Here is a 17,584-nt window from a genome sequence, read left to right as displayed (position 1 = left end):
CAGTATTCTAATAGCACTCTAACAGCATCTACTTCACATCAAGCAAGTACTCATTTTCTTCCACCCAATCCAAAGGAATGAGGAACCATTAAATAATGCTGCCTTTTGGGCTAAATTGGACCAATCATGCCTAATAGGATCCAACCATGTCAGTGGGGTAACCCTTCCCACATTAGCCTACTGATATATATAAACCCACCACTAAGTTCACCCATAACTATATATTTACAACATTTACAACTCTTATACACACACCACTCATATTATTATTTATTAACATACATACATAACAAACGTCACATCAAACACCCCTCATGCCAATTCCCTTCTCCCTACCCACTGGGACGTGGAGAAATACAACTTCTCAACGGCGCGGTAATAAGCAGCGGAATTGGAGTGCTAGGTGAGACTGTGAGTATCTGTATGTATGAGTCAATTAAACGGGGTTGTTTGCTGAAACAGAGAGCAAAAGTTGCCCTGGTAATGGTAATGGATGTACTGATAATAAACAGGTGAACGGTGACCATGGTGGATTGAATGCTTTCTATTATACCGCGGGGACACTGCGTTGCAAACAAACAATGGCGATCGCGCCTAAACTCGCGTCAAACTCTCACAGCCCACCATGCACACAGCAGCATGGAATGGGTAGCTAGGGACAGACTAGGCGTGTGTGTGTGTGTGTGTGTGTGTGTGTGTGTGTGTGTGTGTGTGTCCGTGAGTTCAATGTCATTTTCTCCCACACTGACCTTCCCATTAATGGTAGATTTCACTTTCATGTTTTAGTTTAATACACTGAGGGTAACCATTATACCATTTCATTAGTTTTGAGTATTTATCATTCAGTTATTATGATTTAACAAAGGTGCTTGGATAACAGGAAACCGACCGTTTCAGAGATAAAGTTGGGATCCTCCTGAAAGCTAACCATCCTGAAGTTTGCCCTCAATTCACATCACAGTTCTTGAATAAGTTTAAGAATATTAATATTTGTATTAAAACCCATGTATGATTCTATGACCTCCTCTTACCTTCAAAGTGACTAAAAGTGACTATCTCTCCCAAACCTATGGGGAATATCACAGGTATGGCACTGCCCAGCAGCTTCCTGTCCGAGGAGCAGTTCTCCTGCTCCATCTGCCTGGACATGTTCTCCAACCCGGTGTCCACGCCGTGTGGCCACAGCTTCTGCCTGAACTGCATCACCTCGTACTGGGACGGCAAGAACAACCAGAAGGCCTGGCTGTGCCCGCTGTGCAAGGAGAGCTTCCGCCGCCGCCCCGACCTGCACGTCAACCACACGCTCAAGGAGATCACCGAGCAGTTCAAGCGCATGGCGGAGGCCGCTGCCTTGGCCAGCGCCACAGTGGACGCCGACAGCACCATCTCCCGCTCAGCCGAGAAAAGACCCAAAGAGCTCCCTAGCGAGCTCATCAGCGAGATGAAGAGCCGGTTCCAAAGGCCGATCTCCACGCACGGCGGCCTCCCGCCTCCCCCGCCCTATGAGGCCCACTGTCCTCCCCCTGTGGGCCTTTCACGGAGGTTCACGGTGAGCAGTTTAGGAGGCGATCCTTCCTCCGATGCGCCTCCATGCCCCCTGCACCAGCTAGGACTAGAGCTCTATTGCCGCAATGACCAGATGTGCATTTGTACTGCCTGCTTGGAGAAGGAGCACTACGGACACTCAGCTGTGCCTGCCAAGAGGGAGTGGGCCATTAAGAAGGTCTGTGACAGATTGTGTGTGTGGGTGTGTGTGTGCACGTGTGTGTGCTTGTCTCTCTCTCTCTCTCTTCTACGTGTGTGTGTGTGTGTGTGTGTGTGTGTGTGTGCTTGTCTCTCTCTCTCTCTCTCTCTCTCTCTCTCTCTTCTACTTCTGTGTGTGTGTGTGTGTGTGTGTGTGTGTGTGTGTGTGTGTGTGTGTGTGTACATGAAAGTTGCATTAACTTTGCTTAGACCCTGTATCATAAGACTAACACAACCATGTACATGTCATGGAAAAGGTCTTACGTAAGGGATAATGTGTAGTCTGCGGGTCATTCTTAAACAATAAATCCTGATATGACCAACAGGACGGAGGGGTCTTGTATAAAAAATTATATTTTTTTAAGAATGACCCACAGACAGCATCCCTCTTATTATACGTTAGTTATGAAAATGATGAATTACATTTCTCAAAATATTTCTTTTTAATTACTTTATTGCAGTCTCGTAGGAAAGTTTCACAGAGAAACATAGGGCGAAGAATGGAACTTGTTAACCTGCTGTCTTCAAATTACAATTAATTTATGTGACAATAAGTGAACGGACTACTTACAGAACGACATGTCACGACAGGATATATGACATGCCATAACTTGTGTAGGACACGGTCATGTCAGTCTTAGACATTAGAGGATAGTTTTTCTACATTACAAAAGCAATGACTTCTCTCATGCCAGGCTCACGTGGGCATTGCAGAGGTGGAGTTACAGGATATGATCAAGCTGAGGGAGAAGAAGGCGGAGGAGATCAAGACTGCTCTGGCTGACATCCAGGTATTTGTTCGTTCTTGAGACCACCCACACCCAGTGGTGTAGTCCAGGGTATACTCAGGTATGCGGAGTATACCCACTTATTTTTCAGTCAGCGTTGAGTATACCCACTTCTTTAAACAGGGCGTTTAACCTGTACTGTAAGGGCTCCTTTAAAAAAGTATACCCACTTCTCCAGGGACCACTACACCACTGCCCACACCCCTGTACACACAACTGTTCAAATAAGCTTTTACTACATTAACCTGTGCTGGCCAGCAGGGCAGCTGAGGGATAGACTTTTAGAAGTACTGACTTCTTATTATTTCATGAAATAATACTGCTCATCAAACAATCTGGGTGGTATGCAACCTTCATTATGACTATTAAAATGTCCTTTGTGACTGTCGTACGCAGGCCTTTTTATGGTCAGTGATGGTCACTGTGGGCAATATAAGCAGTTTCTCTTTCTTATTTATAAAGCAGTTTCTCTTATCCCATCTTTCTTCATTCCATGTTTATGTTAGAAAAGTCTTTCTTCTGTGTTTAATCTCTTCTACCTCTATAAACATACAAATATAACGTTCTCTCCAGTCCAGCACCTTCCCACCTTCTCTTTCTGGATTCCCCTGTGAACGTTCTCTCTCTGTTGTTACACCTCACACTATTTTATCTCACCCATTTCTTCCTTCCATCTCTCTCTCTCTCTCCCTCTTTCTGATGTGGCCTCATGTCTCAATCACTCAAGGTGCATTGACATTCACCTGTGGCCCTCTCCCCCTTCACAGGTCAAAGCAGATCGGGAAAGTAAGGGCAGCGGCAGCATGTTCACGTCTCTGGTGGCAGCCATCGAGGCCAGCCAGGCCGAGCTGCTGGAGGTGGTGGAGAGGGGCCGCCGCGCCGCGGAGCTGCAAGCGCACAGACTCATTCACGACCTAGAGGGGGAGATGGATGAGCTGAGGAGAAGGACCTCTGCTCTTGCGCAACTCTCCCAGGCCACCGACCACGTCTTCTTCCTCAAGGTCAGGTCTTGCCAAATGGCAATTCACAAATTTGTATGTCGTCTTTCTTTGTTTGTGGAATGGAATCGTAGTTGGTTACGATAAAAAATCATAATATTGTATGTTGTAAAGTTTATGTTTTAATGTAATTACATACCTATGAAATATCATGAAGTCATACAAGGCCATGTATCCCGACTTGGGGTTTTATTCCTTGAGGGAAAAAATCAGCTAAAAGCTGTAGCTATTTGTGTTGAGCCGAAGAGCCATGCTTGAGTGCTCTTCATTTCCATCTGAGGGCGTCCTGTGAAAAGGTTGACATAAATGTTTGATCGCTGCCCTGGTGAGTGCACAACATCTCTCCACATGGCGTTAGGTAGTTTCCATTCCATTCCCTTTGCCTCCAAACCCACCCACTCCCTGCTTAACCCCTCTCATTCCGGAACATTCCAATCCCTGCAGACCTTCTCATCACTCTCTATGCAACGTCCCCTGATGAGGGAGTGGGAACAGGTATCGTTGACTCCTAATCCCATAGCCGGGGCGGTACTGAGCAACGTCACTCACGCGGTGGAGCGCATCCAGGAGGAGCTGAAGAAGCTGCCAGAGATCTGTGAGAGCAGCTTGCCTTTATGAAATATTCATGCACACATGCTCAGTGCCATTTCACTGCCCTGGCCAGACATGGTGGCTGAAAGCTTGTGATACACACATCATGTTGTGGCATTCTGACATATACATAAATACATACATATTTCAGTTATTACTATGAATCAAAATGAATTGATATTAATGATATCACTTCCCTGTGTTCTTCAGGTTTGCATTCACCAACACCAACAACCTCACTTGCCTCATATCAGCCAAGTAAGATTATTTAGCATGTTCTAATCAGACAACTAAAACACTTGCTACCACAGTTGTTTGTCAACAAGTATTTCTGCTCTTTCAAATCTGACCTGAAACTGTAATAATTGTGTTCCAGGAGTCCAGAGAGTACAAGACTTTGCAGGTAAGCCATTTTGCCTGAATAACACAAAAATAAAAATGTTATCACCTTCCTATCGCTTTACCTCCATTCCCGCATCACCCCAACTCCACCTTTTCCTATCGCTTTAACTTCATTCTCTCATCACCCCAACTCCACCTTTTCATATCGCTTTAACTTCATTCTCTCATCACCCCAACTCCATCTTTTCCTATTGCTTTAACTTAATTCTCTCATCACCCCAACTCCACCTTTTCCTGTCGCTTAAACTCCATTCTCTCATCACCTCAACTCCACCTTTTCATATCGCTTTAACTCCATTCTCTCATCACCTCAACTCTATCTTTTCCTATCGCTTTAACTCCATTCTCTCATCACCCCAACTCCACCTTTTCCTATCGCTTTAACTCCATTCTCTCATCACCCCAACTCCACCTTTTCCCATTGCTTTAATTCCATTCTCTCATCACCCCAACTCCGCCTTTTCCTATCGCTTTAACTCCATTCTCTCATCACCCCAACTCCACCTTTTCCTATCGCTTTCACTTCATTCTCTCATCACCCCAACTCCACCTTTTCCTGTCGCTTTAACCCCATTCTCTCATCACCCCAACTCCACCTTTTCCTGTCGCTTTAACTCCATTCTCTCATCACCTCAACTCCACCTTTTCATATTGCTTTAACTCCATTCTCTCATCACCCCAACTCCACCTTTTCCTGTCGCTTTAACTCCATTCTCTCATCACCCCAACTCCACCTTTTCCTGTCGCCTTAACTCCATTCTCTCATCACCCCAACTCCACCTTTTCCTATCGCTTTAACTTCGTTCTCTCATCACCCCAACTCCACCTTTTACTATCGCTTTAACTCCATTCTCTCATCACCTCAACTCCACCTTTTCATATTGCTTTAACTCCATTCTCTCATCACCCCAACTCCACCTTTTCCTGTCGCTTTAACTCCATTCTCTCATCACCCCAACTCCACCTTTTCCTGTCGCTTTAACTCCATTCTCTCATCACCCCAACTCCACCTTTTCCTGTCGCTTTAACTCCATTCTCTCATCACCCCAACTCCACCTTTTCCTGTCGCTTTAACTCCATTCTCTCATCACCCCAACTCCACCTTTTCATATCGCTTTAACTTCATTCTCTCATCACCCCAACTCCACCTTTTCCTGTCGCTTTAACTCCATTCTCTCATCACCCCAACTCCACCTTTTCCTGTCGCTTTAACTCCATTCTCTCATCACCCCAACTCCACCTTTTCCTGTCGCTTTAACTCCATTCTCTCATCACCCCAACTCCACCTTTTCCTGTCGCTTTAACTCCATTCTCTCATCACCCCAACTCCACCTTTTCATATCGCTTTAACTTCATTCTCTCATCACCCCAACACCTTTTCACTCCCAGAGAATGTGACCCTTGACCCTGCCACCGCTCACCCACGGCTGGTCATCTCTGCCGACTGCAAGCAGGTCCACTGTAGTGAACATTCCCAGTCTGTGCCCGACTGTCCGCAGCGCTTCAACCGCGTCGTCTGTCTCCTGGCCGTGCAGGCTTTCACCTCCGGCCAGCACTACTGGGAGGTGTATGTGGGGGGCAAGACAGACTGGGACTTGGGTATAGCCAGCCACTCCGTGAACCGCAAGGGAAAGATTATAGTCAGCCCCACAAATGGCTACTGGTTCCTCAGCCTGCGCAACCAAGATGAGTATGCCTTCCGCACCGACCAACCCACACCACTGGATCTGCCCAGCAAGCCCCTGAGGATTGGCATCTTTGTGGACATGGACAAGGGTCAGGTTTCATTCTACAATACGGGTTCCAGGCAGCTTATCTACACCTACACAGACACCTTCTCTGCTGCCATCCACCCTTTCTTCAGTCCCTGCACCAACAAGTCAGGCAAAAATGAGGCACCGCTGGTCATCTGCCCCGTCCCACAGGAGTGACCCAGGAGGGGAATGGGACACATGTCTGTGTTGAGTTTCTTCACGTAGTGTATCTGTATATAGTTTGGATAGTTTGGACAAAATAAAAACAGAGTTTCAGCCTCAGCTGCACTGTAACAGCCACTGTTATTCAGATCATGGAGTTTTCTTTTCAAATACACAGGCAAACAGACACTTGAATTCCCATACCCACACAGACACACACACACAAACTTTTCCCTTTCATATAACAACAATAAATGTACAATTGTGTCACACTACTCTGTTCACCGAAAGCACTACACAAATTCATAAACCAATGTGTAGTTATTAGCTGTTACAAATATGTCTCAAAATCAGACACTTCTGTGTACAGGACCCATTCGTTTTTATAATTGTTTACAAATCTGCTCTTTTTTTATTATTATAATTATTTTTGTTATACACGTGAAATCTGTTACATTTGGTTTGGGTCTTCCTACAGCGGCCAATCCTCTCACTGTCACAAGCAAGTACCTAACCAATATAACAACTGCTCAACCATAGATCCTGAGCAGCAGGATACAACAACAGCACACTCTACCCAGGATCCATAAAGTCCCTTCTTCCCTCCTACAATATGTGCTGTCTGTAACCCACAACTGCTCAACACAACAACATGACTAACCAACCATAAAACCTGGGCAGCAGGATACAACAATAACAACTAACCTACCTTCATAAGCATTTCACTGGGGTGGCACAACTGAAAATACTGAACACATTAACTATTCTATAACCGTGAAAAGAAGAATACATTATACAATATAGGATATACATCTTCACATTGTATCACCTTCCTTAATATGACCACATATTTTAATTGAACAATACCAATTTCTATTATTTGATTATTTACGCAGGCTGAATGTCCACAGCAATGCCTATGGCATTTTAGAGAGGGTAAATTGACACGTTTTTTTATTTTTATTTTTATTCTGTGTGAACTTCCGCGTTGTAATAAAAAATACACACAGTAGAGAGCGCTATAATTCGAAAATCAATTCCGCATCAGAGATACGGGAATCCTCTATTCTGTCTCTGTTGGGACCACCAGCAGCCAATGATTGTGGCTTAACACAGTGACCGATGTATCGCGTCAATCCCAGCTCTGCATCGTACGGTCAGCCTGCAACATTATCTAGCGAATGGGACGGGTGATCTACTAACTATACTTGAGCAGATAAGAATTTAATGGTGAGTATATGGCATTATGTAATATTGTATTTGTCAGATTGACCAAAAATTGCATTTCCAAACAGGTGTACCTCGATGCTCGATCAGGTATGGATTTGGGCGTGTGAAGGCTATGTGTATTTTTGTGTTTATGTATGTTTGAGTGAGTGTGTGTTTATATGTGCATATTGGCGACGGGATTCTGTGCTTGCACCTTTACTTAAAAACAGCTGTTTGCTAAATTATAGTTGACACATAACCGACGACTTCTTGTGCCATACTTAAACGTGGTTGCATCGGTCATGACAGAACAGCAATAACTTACAATGGCTATTAGATGGGATTTATGAATTTAACATACAAATGTCTCAACCTATCAATGGGCTTTCATAGTAGAAATTCATGAAACCGTTTTGAAACTAAAATGTGATGCTTGAGTATTCCACTTTTATTGGAACGAACGGCTCACTTATTATCCCGTTGCTGTCTCTCATCTCTTGACGTTGAAACTGCACCACTGCCATTGCTATAACCTTCATTACAACAGAATAATATTCGATTAACACATTTCTAATGCAGTTGCTCGGTGTATAAATATTATTTGGCTTAAGCTATCATGTGGTCAGATATGGATTTTCGGCATCCTGCTCTGTCCAAAAATAGACTTAGTGATGTTACCGTCGGTCTGTCCCATTGGAACACGCTCTGCCCGACCATCTACCGAGCTACCTATGATTTTTTTTATTTCCATTTGTCAGCTTGATTGGGGTTACATAACGCTCTTAGCATTTTCCACTCCCTCTATTCAAAATTTGAGTCTATTGCGTTAGAAAACTCCACCTTACAATGTTAAAATGACAATTTCTTATAGGTTTCTGCTTCAGCCCTGCAGCGGTTCATTTAAGCCTCTTTAGTTTTGATTGAATCCAGTCATTGTCTGCCTCACTGGGAAACACACAGCTGGGCAGCAGGACATAATGACATGGGATAAAACTACAGGGAGATTAAAGTGCGTATAGGGTTTCACATAACAACCGCATGACGATTAAAAGTATTGAAAATCGAATAGGGATAATTAGAATGAAGTCTGACAGAACTTAATTTCAACCGATGAAAAGAGTTCTCTCCATCCTGCATGTACTGCAAGGGAGTTTTCTAGTCAAAGCCCATTACCTTACCTTACCCTACCCCTGTCCTACTGTGGACATCGTCTATAAATGTTTTATTCATATGCTAGTGCTGGAACCAAACTGTAGTATTTGAGAGTTACCCTTGTAACTTGTTTATCCAATCACGGTCATCCATTTGTAACAATTACCTTATGGTGACTGACCTCATCTCGCTTAGAGGCAGGGTGGTTTCCAGAGATGTGAAAAATAAAGTTAATTATGGAAGCTTAAAATCTAGTTGGTCTATCACAAGGACATGCATTACTTGTACATCATGAATTTCCTTTCAGGTCACTTGGGGTTATTGCTATCAGAAATGAAATCACACTGACATGGCTGACCATTCCCAGCCTGATGCTGACATGGCAACAGCAAGAAAAGGTGCGTGCACTTCTACTGTTGTTTTGTGTTAGGCTACCTGTTTTATTTTATTTGTTGTTCATGTTTCTTTTTGCCAAGTTAGTGTTAGCTTGATTCAATGGAGTACACCAGTTTTAAATTCATAATCCAAACCACTTTTGCAATTTACCAAAAACCCATTTTATTGTGTAACGGCTTAAAATATTCCTGACTGAAGCTACAACTCTTCGACAGTTGTTCTGTAAGTGTTTCACACACACATACACACACATTCTCCCTCTCCCTCTCTCAACACACGGGTATTTGTCTACTGGTTTCTCACATTTGTCTGAACCTCATCCCGATAGTTTCTGTTTTTGGGGGTGGGAGGATTCAATTCATCGAAAATATTTGAGGTTAGTAAAACAATAATTGGGTTTTATCCCAGGAAGCCCTGGCTATAGTGATGCCTTGATGTGTACATACCCTGAAGACTTGTGGCCTGACTCTTATCAAGGTTCCACATCAAAGGGCGGTGGGGTGCATTTCCACGATGAAGAGGATGCCAACCCATCACCAGAGTGCACAGATGAGACCCAGCCTGGCCAGGTGATCAGTGCCATCCTAGAACCTGATGGGGCTTACCTTGTGAAGGTGAGTGGGCCTCTGGGCTTGTCGTGAGCGAGGATGGGCACAGACAGTGGTGTAGTCCAGGGTATACGCAGGTATACGGAGTATACCCACTTATTTTTCAGTCAGTATTGCGTATACCCACTTCTCAAAACAGGGCGTATGGGCTGCTTTAAAAAATGAAGAGTATACTCACTTCTCCAGGGACCACTACACCACTGAGCACAGACACTACGCCAACAATGGGAATGTATTGAAGGAAGCTATTTTCAGCTGTTGTGCATAGCCCTAGACATGTTAACTATGAGGAAGTGAGAAAAACTTTTTAGCATTGTTTACTGCAACAATTTATCAGTCACAAAAGTATCAGAAAAGTTAAACAAATTTATAAGTAGAAGTTGTTCAGAAGTTGAAAGTTCAAAAAAGTTGTGTACCAAATATGCTTAATATAACACTATTTGCATGCCTTTTTAAACAAGACTAATGATTTCTAACACATTGTGCACACTCTGTGAATTTACACCCCAGAGAACTGCTTCTCCAGACATCTCCAGCATGCATATCCAGCCCCCTGAGTGTAAAGAAAGAAATGTAGAGGTTACAGAAACAATCCCTCTCCAGACACTCGACACTTCCATACATACATGTGAACTGGTCTAATGCAGTTGATCCTTGCATAGACCCAACTTGATGGTCGAATATTCACATACTGCATTTTAAGTGACTTTAGTTACCTAAATAATCTCTCATGTTGCACCACCACAATTACATAATACCAAACTGAAAAGAATAATAACAAATACTGTATAATCCTTTAGGGTAAATGTGTCATTTTGGTAATAAATTATTTTGCAGACAGAATGGGTTTTCATCAGTGAGCTACTCTGATTCAGTCTTCTTCGTCCTCTCTGTCCAGGTGGGATTCTTAAGAAGCCTGCATCGCTATGAAATAGTCTTCAACCTCCCACAAGTCCCATCAATGGGCAAAGATGCCACCCTGTCTCCTGCCCTCAGGACCTCAGCCAAGCCGCGCCTCCGTGCCACCCGCATCACCCCTCGCCAAGAAGGTACGCGCCAGCTGGCCTCGCCACCTCAACCCTATGGCCCAACATATGCCTTCAACAAGATACAAACAGGGCGCATTTGGCAATTCATTGTGCAGCTTGTCTGATTCCTTTTGGAAATGAATGCTTTCTAGTCCTTTATGTATTTCCATATCCTCCTTGATTGGCAAACTATCTTTATTTCAGTGTGAGTCAATCTTAATATGGAAATGCACATCTTTTTTTGCAATTCTTCATGAATGCCAAGACTAATATGTGCAGCCAAAAAACTATGGACACACATACATATTTGCTATCTAATTTTTCACAGTATTTTTCACTTACAGTGCTTCCACAAAATAACCTCAAACGCACTCATAAGTGAGCTTAAAGGGGGATTTATGGTCACTATTGCTGTCCATGCACACGGCAAAATTTACGTTGTGTCCGCTGGCACATGCTGCCATATAACACCATGCCATATGTATGTAGCTCTCCCTGATGAAAATGGAGAAAAAAAGGAGAAAAGTTCTATAATGTTGTTGAGAGCGTGTTTTGTTACCATAACACCTTTTGTTCACCTAGTTAATGTTATGTTATAGTAAACACAAGCACTGACCAGAAACCTTTAGGACTTGTCCAGTTTAACCCACAACTGTATATTGGTGATACGGTTTAACTGTCATGCTATATGGGATATTTCACTGCGCTCTATCTGGCTCTTCTTACAGCTGATCCCAGCAGTATTCCACAAATTAATAACGGTGATGCAGTCAAACTGTCATTTCACTCGTAAACGCTGCATACCTCCTAGCAGTTTAGATGGTAATTTTCTTGGCAGTACTACCTGACAGAAGACTGCAGCAAGTCAAGCGCAAGCATACAAGGTCATGACGCTGTGTTGACGTCACAGTTGGCGGGCACAACAACTATTACGTCAAACATACCTGCACCTTAATCATTACTTCCTACTTAAGGTTTCCCGTTTCCATTTCAGCACTTCACCAATCCATTTGTGAAGTACTACAAATACTGAGACATTGTCGTCTATTTTTTGTTATTGTTTTGAGGTCTTTTATTTTTGTAGTCTGCAGTAATACAAATGGTACCACTATGAATTGTGCTGTGTGAACCCAGCAACATGTACCTACCTCAGAGATATTTTGTTTTTCACCACCCACATTTCAACACCCTTTGTTTTACTGTAGTAAAACAATATGCAGCTTAATATAGCCTTATAAATAATCAAGGAATAACACATTTTCAGTGCCAGTCTTTGTGTGAATATATGCATATGGATGTTTGTTTGTTTAAATGCATGTTTTGGGGGGGTTTATATGCATTCGTTTCATTTTAGATTCACAAGTATGTATGTATATGTCTGTGTCTGTGTGTGTCTGTGTGTGTGTGTGTGTGTGTGTGTGTGTGTGATACAGGTGGGGTGAAAGTAGTATGTGAGTACACCACCCAGCAGGAGGGGGTGCTGCAGGAGGAGTTGCTGCTGGTCAACCGCAGCAGAAGGGATGGGGGCGTGCGGGTCAAACTTCAGGCCAGAGTCATGGGTAAGTCACTTACATGCAGACACTTATACACAAACAGAAAAGCCAAAAATATGATCATAGTCTTTCTCTCTCTCACACACACACACACACACACACACACACACACACACACACACACACACACACACACACACACACACACACACACACACACACACAGTGATAACATTGGCACAGAATTTAGGGCTGTAGGGAATTAGGAGAGTTCGGCCTTTAGTCCTATGCCACCAGGCCTTTACTTTAATCCCCTGACTTGGAAGACATCCATATCTCTCAGATGAGCGGTATAGCTTCTTTTCAGCACCACACAAGTCATCCTAAATGAGGAAGCGCCAGTCTAGCCAGGAAAGTGATCCACCAGCACCCTCTAGTGGTCCCAGGAGTAGTTTTATCTTCATTTTGAGTAAATGTCAAACTGCTGTGAAATGGTCTCTTTCGTGTTCTACCTAAGACCGCCACCATGGAACTCCACAGTTGATGGAGGGGGTTCGATGCATAGGACCAGAGAAGGACGCCAGCGCCAGCCCCAGACACACTGACCGAAAGAAGGTTTGATGCCTAAAGACCAGCAACCAGCAATACTAGAAGAGTCACATCTACACAGACTGAATCTGTACTACTCAAATATACACAACAGCTATTTTGAAGAACAACATCATATCTCTAGTTGAGGACTTGCACTAACAGAACTGGGGCTTAAAAGATATCCACTGGTCAGTGGTTTAATCCACAATGACCAGTAGTTTCCAGTAACCTCAAGAATAATAGTGAATGCTTGCTTTCGTCTCCTCTGCAGTTACTTTACCAGTGTATGTTGACCCTCTGACTTCTCTCCATTGAATAGTATGCCAAAAGAACACAATGTTTTCTAGTCCCATGCTTCCCGGGGTATATGAATCAAAAACACATTCTTCCTTCTTCAAAAACCACCCTAATCTATTACTCTAGATACAAAATGTATATCAGCATATTGTCATGACTGTCAGCTGCTACCACAGCATATCCAGATCAGTATGCTAATCCTCACCTGTCATTTCAATTCCACTACAAATATCTATTCTATTGTCTTTACAGTTTGTATAGGCCAAATCACATGTGTGTTCTTTTACCATAAAGATCTGAATAAAATGTCCACATTAATGCTCAAAAACTTTTGTTTTGTCTAATGTGTGTGTGTGTTACGTTACGGCAGACCCGAAGAACCAAAGGTCCCGAAACATAAAATGCCGAACTCTTAATCGCGGGTAAACAAGAATGTTTATTATGAAAAGCACAGTGGTGGTTGCCGTAAAAAAGATAGAGAGGGAAACAATATGACAACAAAAAGCCTTCCAAAATAACTAAACAATTGCAGCAGCTTACCTCTCTCGTCAAATGAAAAAGAAGGTGAGTCTTCCAATGAAACTACCTTACCTGCGCTTACTATCGCTAAACTTAAAAAAGATGCAGACATAAACACAAACAACCACCAAAACAACTAAGAGCGGGCAACGAACGTAACACGCGTAAAGGTCTTCAGTTAAGTGGCTCTATAAAGTTCAGTGTGGTTTGCTTCCAAAGGCCAGGGAACGCCGAAACAAGTCGGGAACAGGAGAGGACGTCTCGAGGATAGCGAGAGCGACAGCCATCTTGGGGTTGACCGGCTTTAAAAAGGGGAGAAGTCCCGCCCAGCAATTACGCGTGGTCCGGGACAACGCCCACTCTCCACCTTGCAGAATCAGGGAAAACGGCACAAACACAGGGAAACCTCTACAATAACCTCAACACCATAACAGTGTGTGTGTGTGTGTGTGTGTGTGTAGTGTAAGATCAAATCAAAATGTATCGATATAGCATGAGAAAAATGGCAAATGAGGTTCACATGGGAAAAATGTAAAGACCAAGAATACAGCAGGCCATAACTCTGAATGTCAGTGTGAGAAAGGGTGGCATCCATAGACACACAGGAAGACACACTTGACATTTCAATATAGACAGACAGGAAGAAACAGGAAGAAACACTTCACATTTCAATGTGCAGACCAGCAGTTAAAAATACAGAAGTACTAATAAGGAAAAGTACCAAAACATCTTGGGTACTACTGCTACTATGTGCAGAGGGGACCAGACGATATGAAACCATCGCATGATCATGGGGGGTGGCTTGTGGGCCTAGAGTGACATCACTGGGCTGGGGCTTTAAATGCTTGAACATTTGGCCTCATTCTCGACCTTTTTCTGTAATTCTTCAGAAATGTTTCTTACACGACTTCGCAAAAACAACGTACGAGAAACGCTTCCGCTGCATTCCCGCACGCTTGAAAATGTGTTCATAAGCAGCCGAAGTCTTCTCAGCTGGGTTCCTTCCGATTAGCTTCTTAGATTTATGCGCGTTCTCGTGAAAGTGGATTTGCATACATACACGCCCTGCCAGCTCCTTATTAGGAGACGCAATTTTAGAAACGTGTGCTGTCGCAATCTCCCGAATCCACCTCGTAACAGGTGTTCATTAATAAGGTGGAGATATTGTATAACGTTGAACGTCCGAAGTCCGTAAAACACATTTAAGTAGTCACTTTTTTTGTTTTTATCGAAAAATAGGCACCATAGGTGTGAAGACCGGTCCCAAGTACCAGTATAAATTGTAGTCCGTCCTGTCGTACGAAATGGCCACCATAGGGGTTAAGACTGGCCACCAGTAGTAGTATAAATTGCAATAAATTCATTCCATAGTTCTTAGAGATTGAGCTTAGTGTTTATTTATTTATTCAGTTACATTTGCAGTGTTCATGTCATTCACAATCAGTCTCTTAGCAGACGCGGCCTTTGTCCAAAGTGACTTACAAGGGAGAGAACAGTCAAGCTACGAGCCATATAGACCTAGTGTAACAATAAACACTACCTCGTATAATTATGACTATAAATGTGAAACGTAATTGTTAATGATACAAATATTCTCGTATTTATTATTATCATAATTATTTTAATCCGAGGATGTCTGTAGAGTTGACGTGAACGCAATTTCCAACGGGTTCTCACAAATTCGCCCGTTAACCCTTTTACTGTAATACGGAGTTTTTTCAAATGTCATTCCTCAACGCGATTCCTCAAATAACCACAAGATGGCCCGTGGAAACCCATTTGAGAAGATTCCGGTAGAGTTACGACTGCTATTTCGAGTTCTGAAAGTTGTCTGAAGTTCAGAAGAAAGCACAGAAGAACAAAATAACGAGAATGCAAATGTTTTCATAAATGTTTCCGAAGTGGAGTTCCTTCTGAAATCCTTCGGAAAGTCTTCCCAACTGCTGTCGAGAATGAGGCCCATTGTCTGTATCTAATCAGAATCCGGATTCTCCAGCCGTTAGTGTAGTGCTGATGTAGCATTCTTGACTGCACTGCATTGACGGCTGTATTGTGTCATCATTTACCAAGTAAACTTATCTTGCTACAAAAAAGCTTTGTCTGGTGACTCCTCTCTTAAACCAGCACGCAGGTAGAAAATACCTAACAGCAGGTTGGGAGGGGTTATGTGGTTTCCAGTCTTCAAGTTTGCAATATCTTTCACCTAGTCTTTCATGGAATAAGAAAATGATCATATCGCTAAATCCCTCCAGATGTCTAAAAGATAACTGCCATTGAAGAAACCTCATAGGGACTGCGCTCAGCTTTTCCTTTCTGTCAGTTTCAAACACATACAGGGTAGGGGTTGCACAGAGTTATTGAATTAGCGAACAGCTGCATCAATTATCGAGTTCCTACATTCACACAGTAGCTTACCCGTTAATCACGTGGTGCAAATACAAGATCTGAACATGGGTCCGTTTTAAAATATTGTTCGCAGTTAGGCTGGTATTGACTGTATTTCACATAGGCCTGGGAAGCTATTACAGCAATTGTGAGTTGTGGATGGGTTTGTCAGGGATGGGTCAAACATCGAGTTTGTCATTTAATAGACTATACAGTGAAGCCAGAAAGTTTGCACACCCCTTCCACCTTCTCCAAGTTCTATTACGTTACAGACATATTCTTCAATAGATTGAGTTCATTTTTTGTCTCAAAGTTCTACACAAAATAGCCCATAATGACAAAGAGAAAACAGGTTTTTAGACATATGTGCCAAAATTTGTATATGTACACAAGTGTGCACACCCTTTGATATGACACCCAAAAGTGAGCTGAGGTGCATTTTGTTTCGACTGATACTGCTTGAGGTGTTTTTACAACTTAATTGGAGTCCACCTGTGATCAATTAAATTGATTGGACATGATTGGGGATTGCCAACACCTGCCTATAAAAGGTCCCACAGTTGACAGTGCACGTCAGAGCAAACTCCAAGCCATGGGGGTCAAAGGAATTATCTAATGACCTCAGGAACAGGATTGGTTCATGGCATAGATCTGGAGAAGGGTACAAAAAAAAAATCTCTACAGCTTTACAGGTCCCAAAGAGCACAGTGGCCACCATCATTCCTATATGGAAGAAGACTAGGGTGAAGGTTTACCTTCCAACATGACAATGACCTGAAGCACACAGCCTAGAGAACAAAGGAGTGGTTTTGGAGAAAGTCAGTGCATGTCCTTGAGTGGCCAGCCAGAGCCCAGAGCTGAATCCAATTGAACTTGATTTTCTGGCTTGACTGTAAACCAATTACATTAATGTGACTAAACGAATTCATGTTGTTGAAAGAGATAGTTATACAAGCAAACAGGCCTATGACTAATTCTTTTTTAATCATTTGCGCTTTCTGATGACCATGTTTTACCGAATTCAGAAAAAAAAGTAAAACAGCCGCTATATGTAAACATAATAAGATAGATCACTTATTGGAACACTGAGACTGACTTTTCTATTTTGGGCTACTGTAAGTTGTTAATACTAACGCTGGAATTTCGGAATTTCCATTGCATACAGTGGGACCAATTTATATTTGGTTTATAATGTAGGTTATGTGCTGAGACCAACCTCATCAAATGCAGTGTTTCATTGATAGGCTACAAGACACCTTCCGCACTAAATCCCCCCAAATAGCACACTTGAGTTTCTAAAATGATTGTATGTAGGCCTAGGCCTACAGGGTCACTCTGTCCTATATAATTCATATCTTACAGTGTGCTGTTGGACACTCTACCTTTAATCCTTTAAATATTTAAAGTGTAGGCCTATACTCATAAGCAGGGTGTGAAATTTCATCCCCACCGATGATAAAAATAATTC

General features: G+C 42.8%; 2 protein-coding genes across 2 annotated transcripts; both read left to right on the top strand.

The window, feature by feature from the left end:
* Positions 1-1,087: 1,087 nt before the first annotated feature.
* btr01 (bloodthirsty-related gene family, member 1) lies at positions 1,088-6,453 on the top strand (the record flags this gene model as incomplete). Its single annotated transcript, XM_080859229.1, has 7 exons — positions 1,088-1,723; positions 2,439-2,534; positions 3,299-3,532; positions 3,974-4,124; positions 4,331-4,378; positions 4,497-4,523; positions 5,912-6,453. 7 exons carry the CDS (start codon positions 1,088-1,090, stop codon positions 6,451-6,453), a joined length of 1,734 nt encoding a protein of 577 aa, XP_080715355.1.
* Positions 6,454-9,148: 2,695 nt separating this feature from the next.
* Positions 9,149-12,945, top strand: adisspa (adipose secreted signaling protein a; the record flags this gene model as incomplete). The annotated part of the gene is made up of 5 exons (XM_080858984.1): positions 9,149-9,197; positions 9,673-9,809; positions 10,702-10,852; positions 12,265-12,390; positions 12,842-12,945. The coding sequence occupies 5 exons, from the start codon at positions 9,149-9,151 to the stop codon at positions 12,943-12,945; spliced, it is 567 nt and encodes a 188-aa protein (XP_080715110.1).
* Between the last annotated feature and the right edge of the window lie 4,639 nt (positions 12,946-17,584).

The sequence above is a fragment of the Sprattus sprattus genome (assembly GCF_963457725.1).
Source record: "Sprattus sprattus genome assembly, chromosome: 20".
NCBI classification, from domain to species: Eukaryota; Metazoa; Chordata; class Actinopteri; order Clupeiformes; family Clupeidae; genus Sprattus; species Sprattus sprattus.
This window is presented reverse-complemented; position numbering and strand designations above follow the sequence as displayed.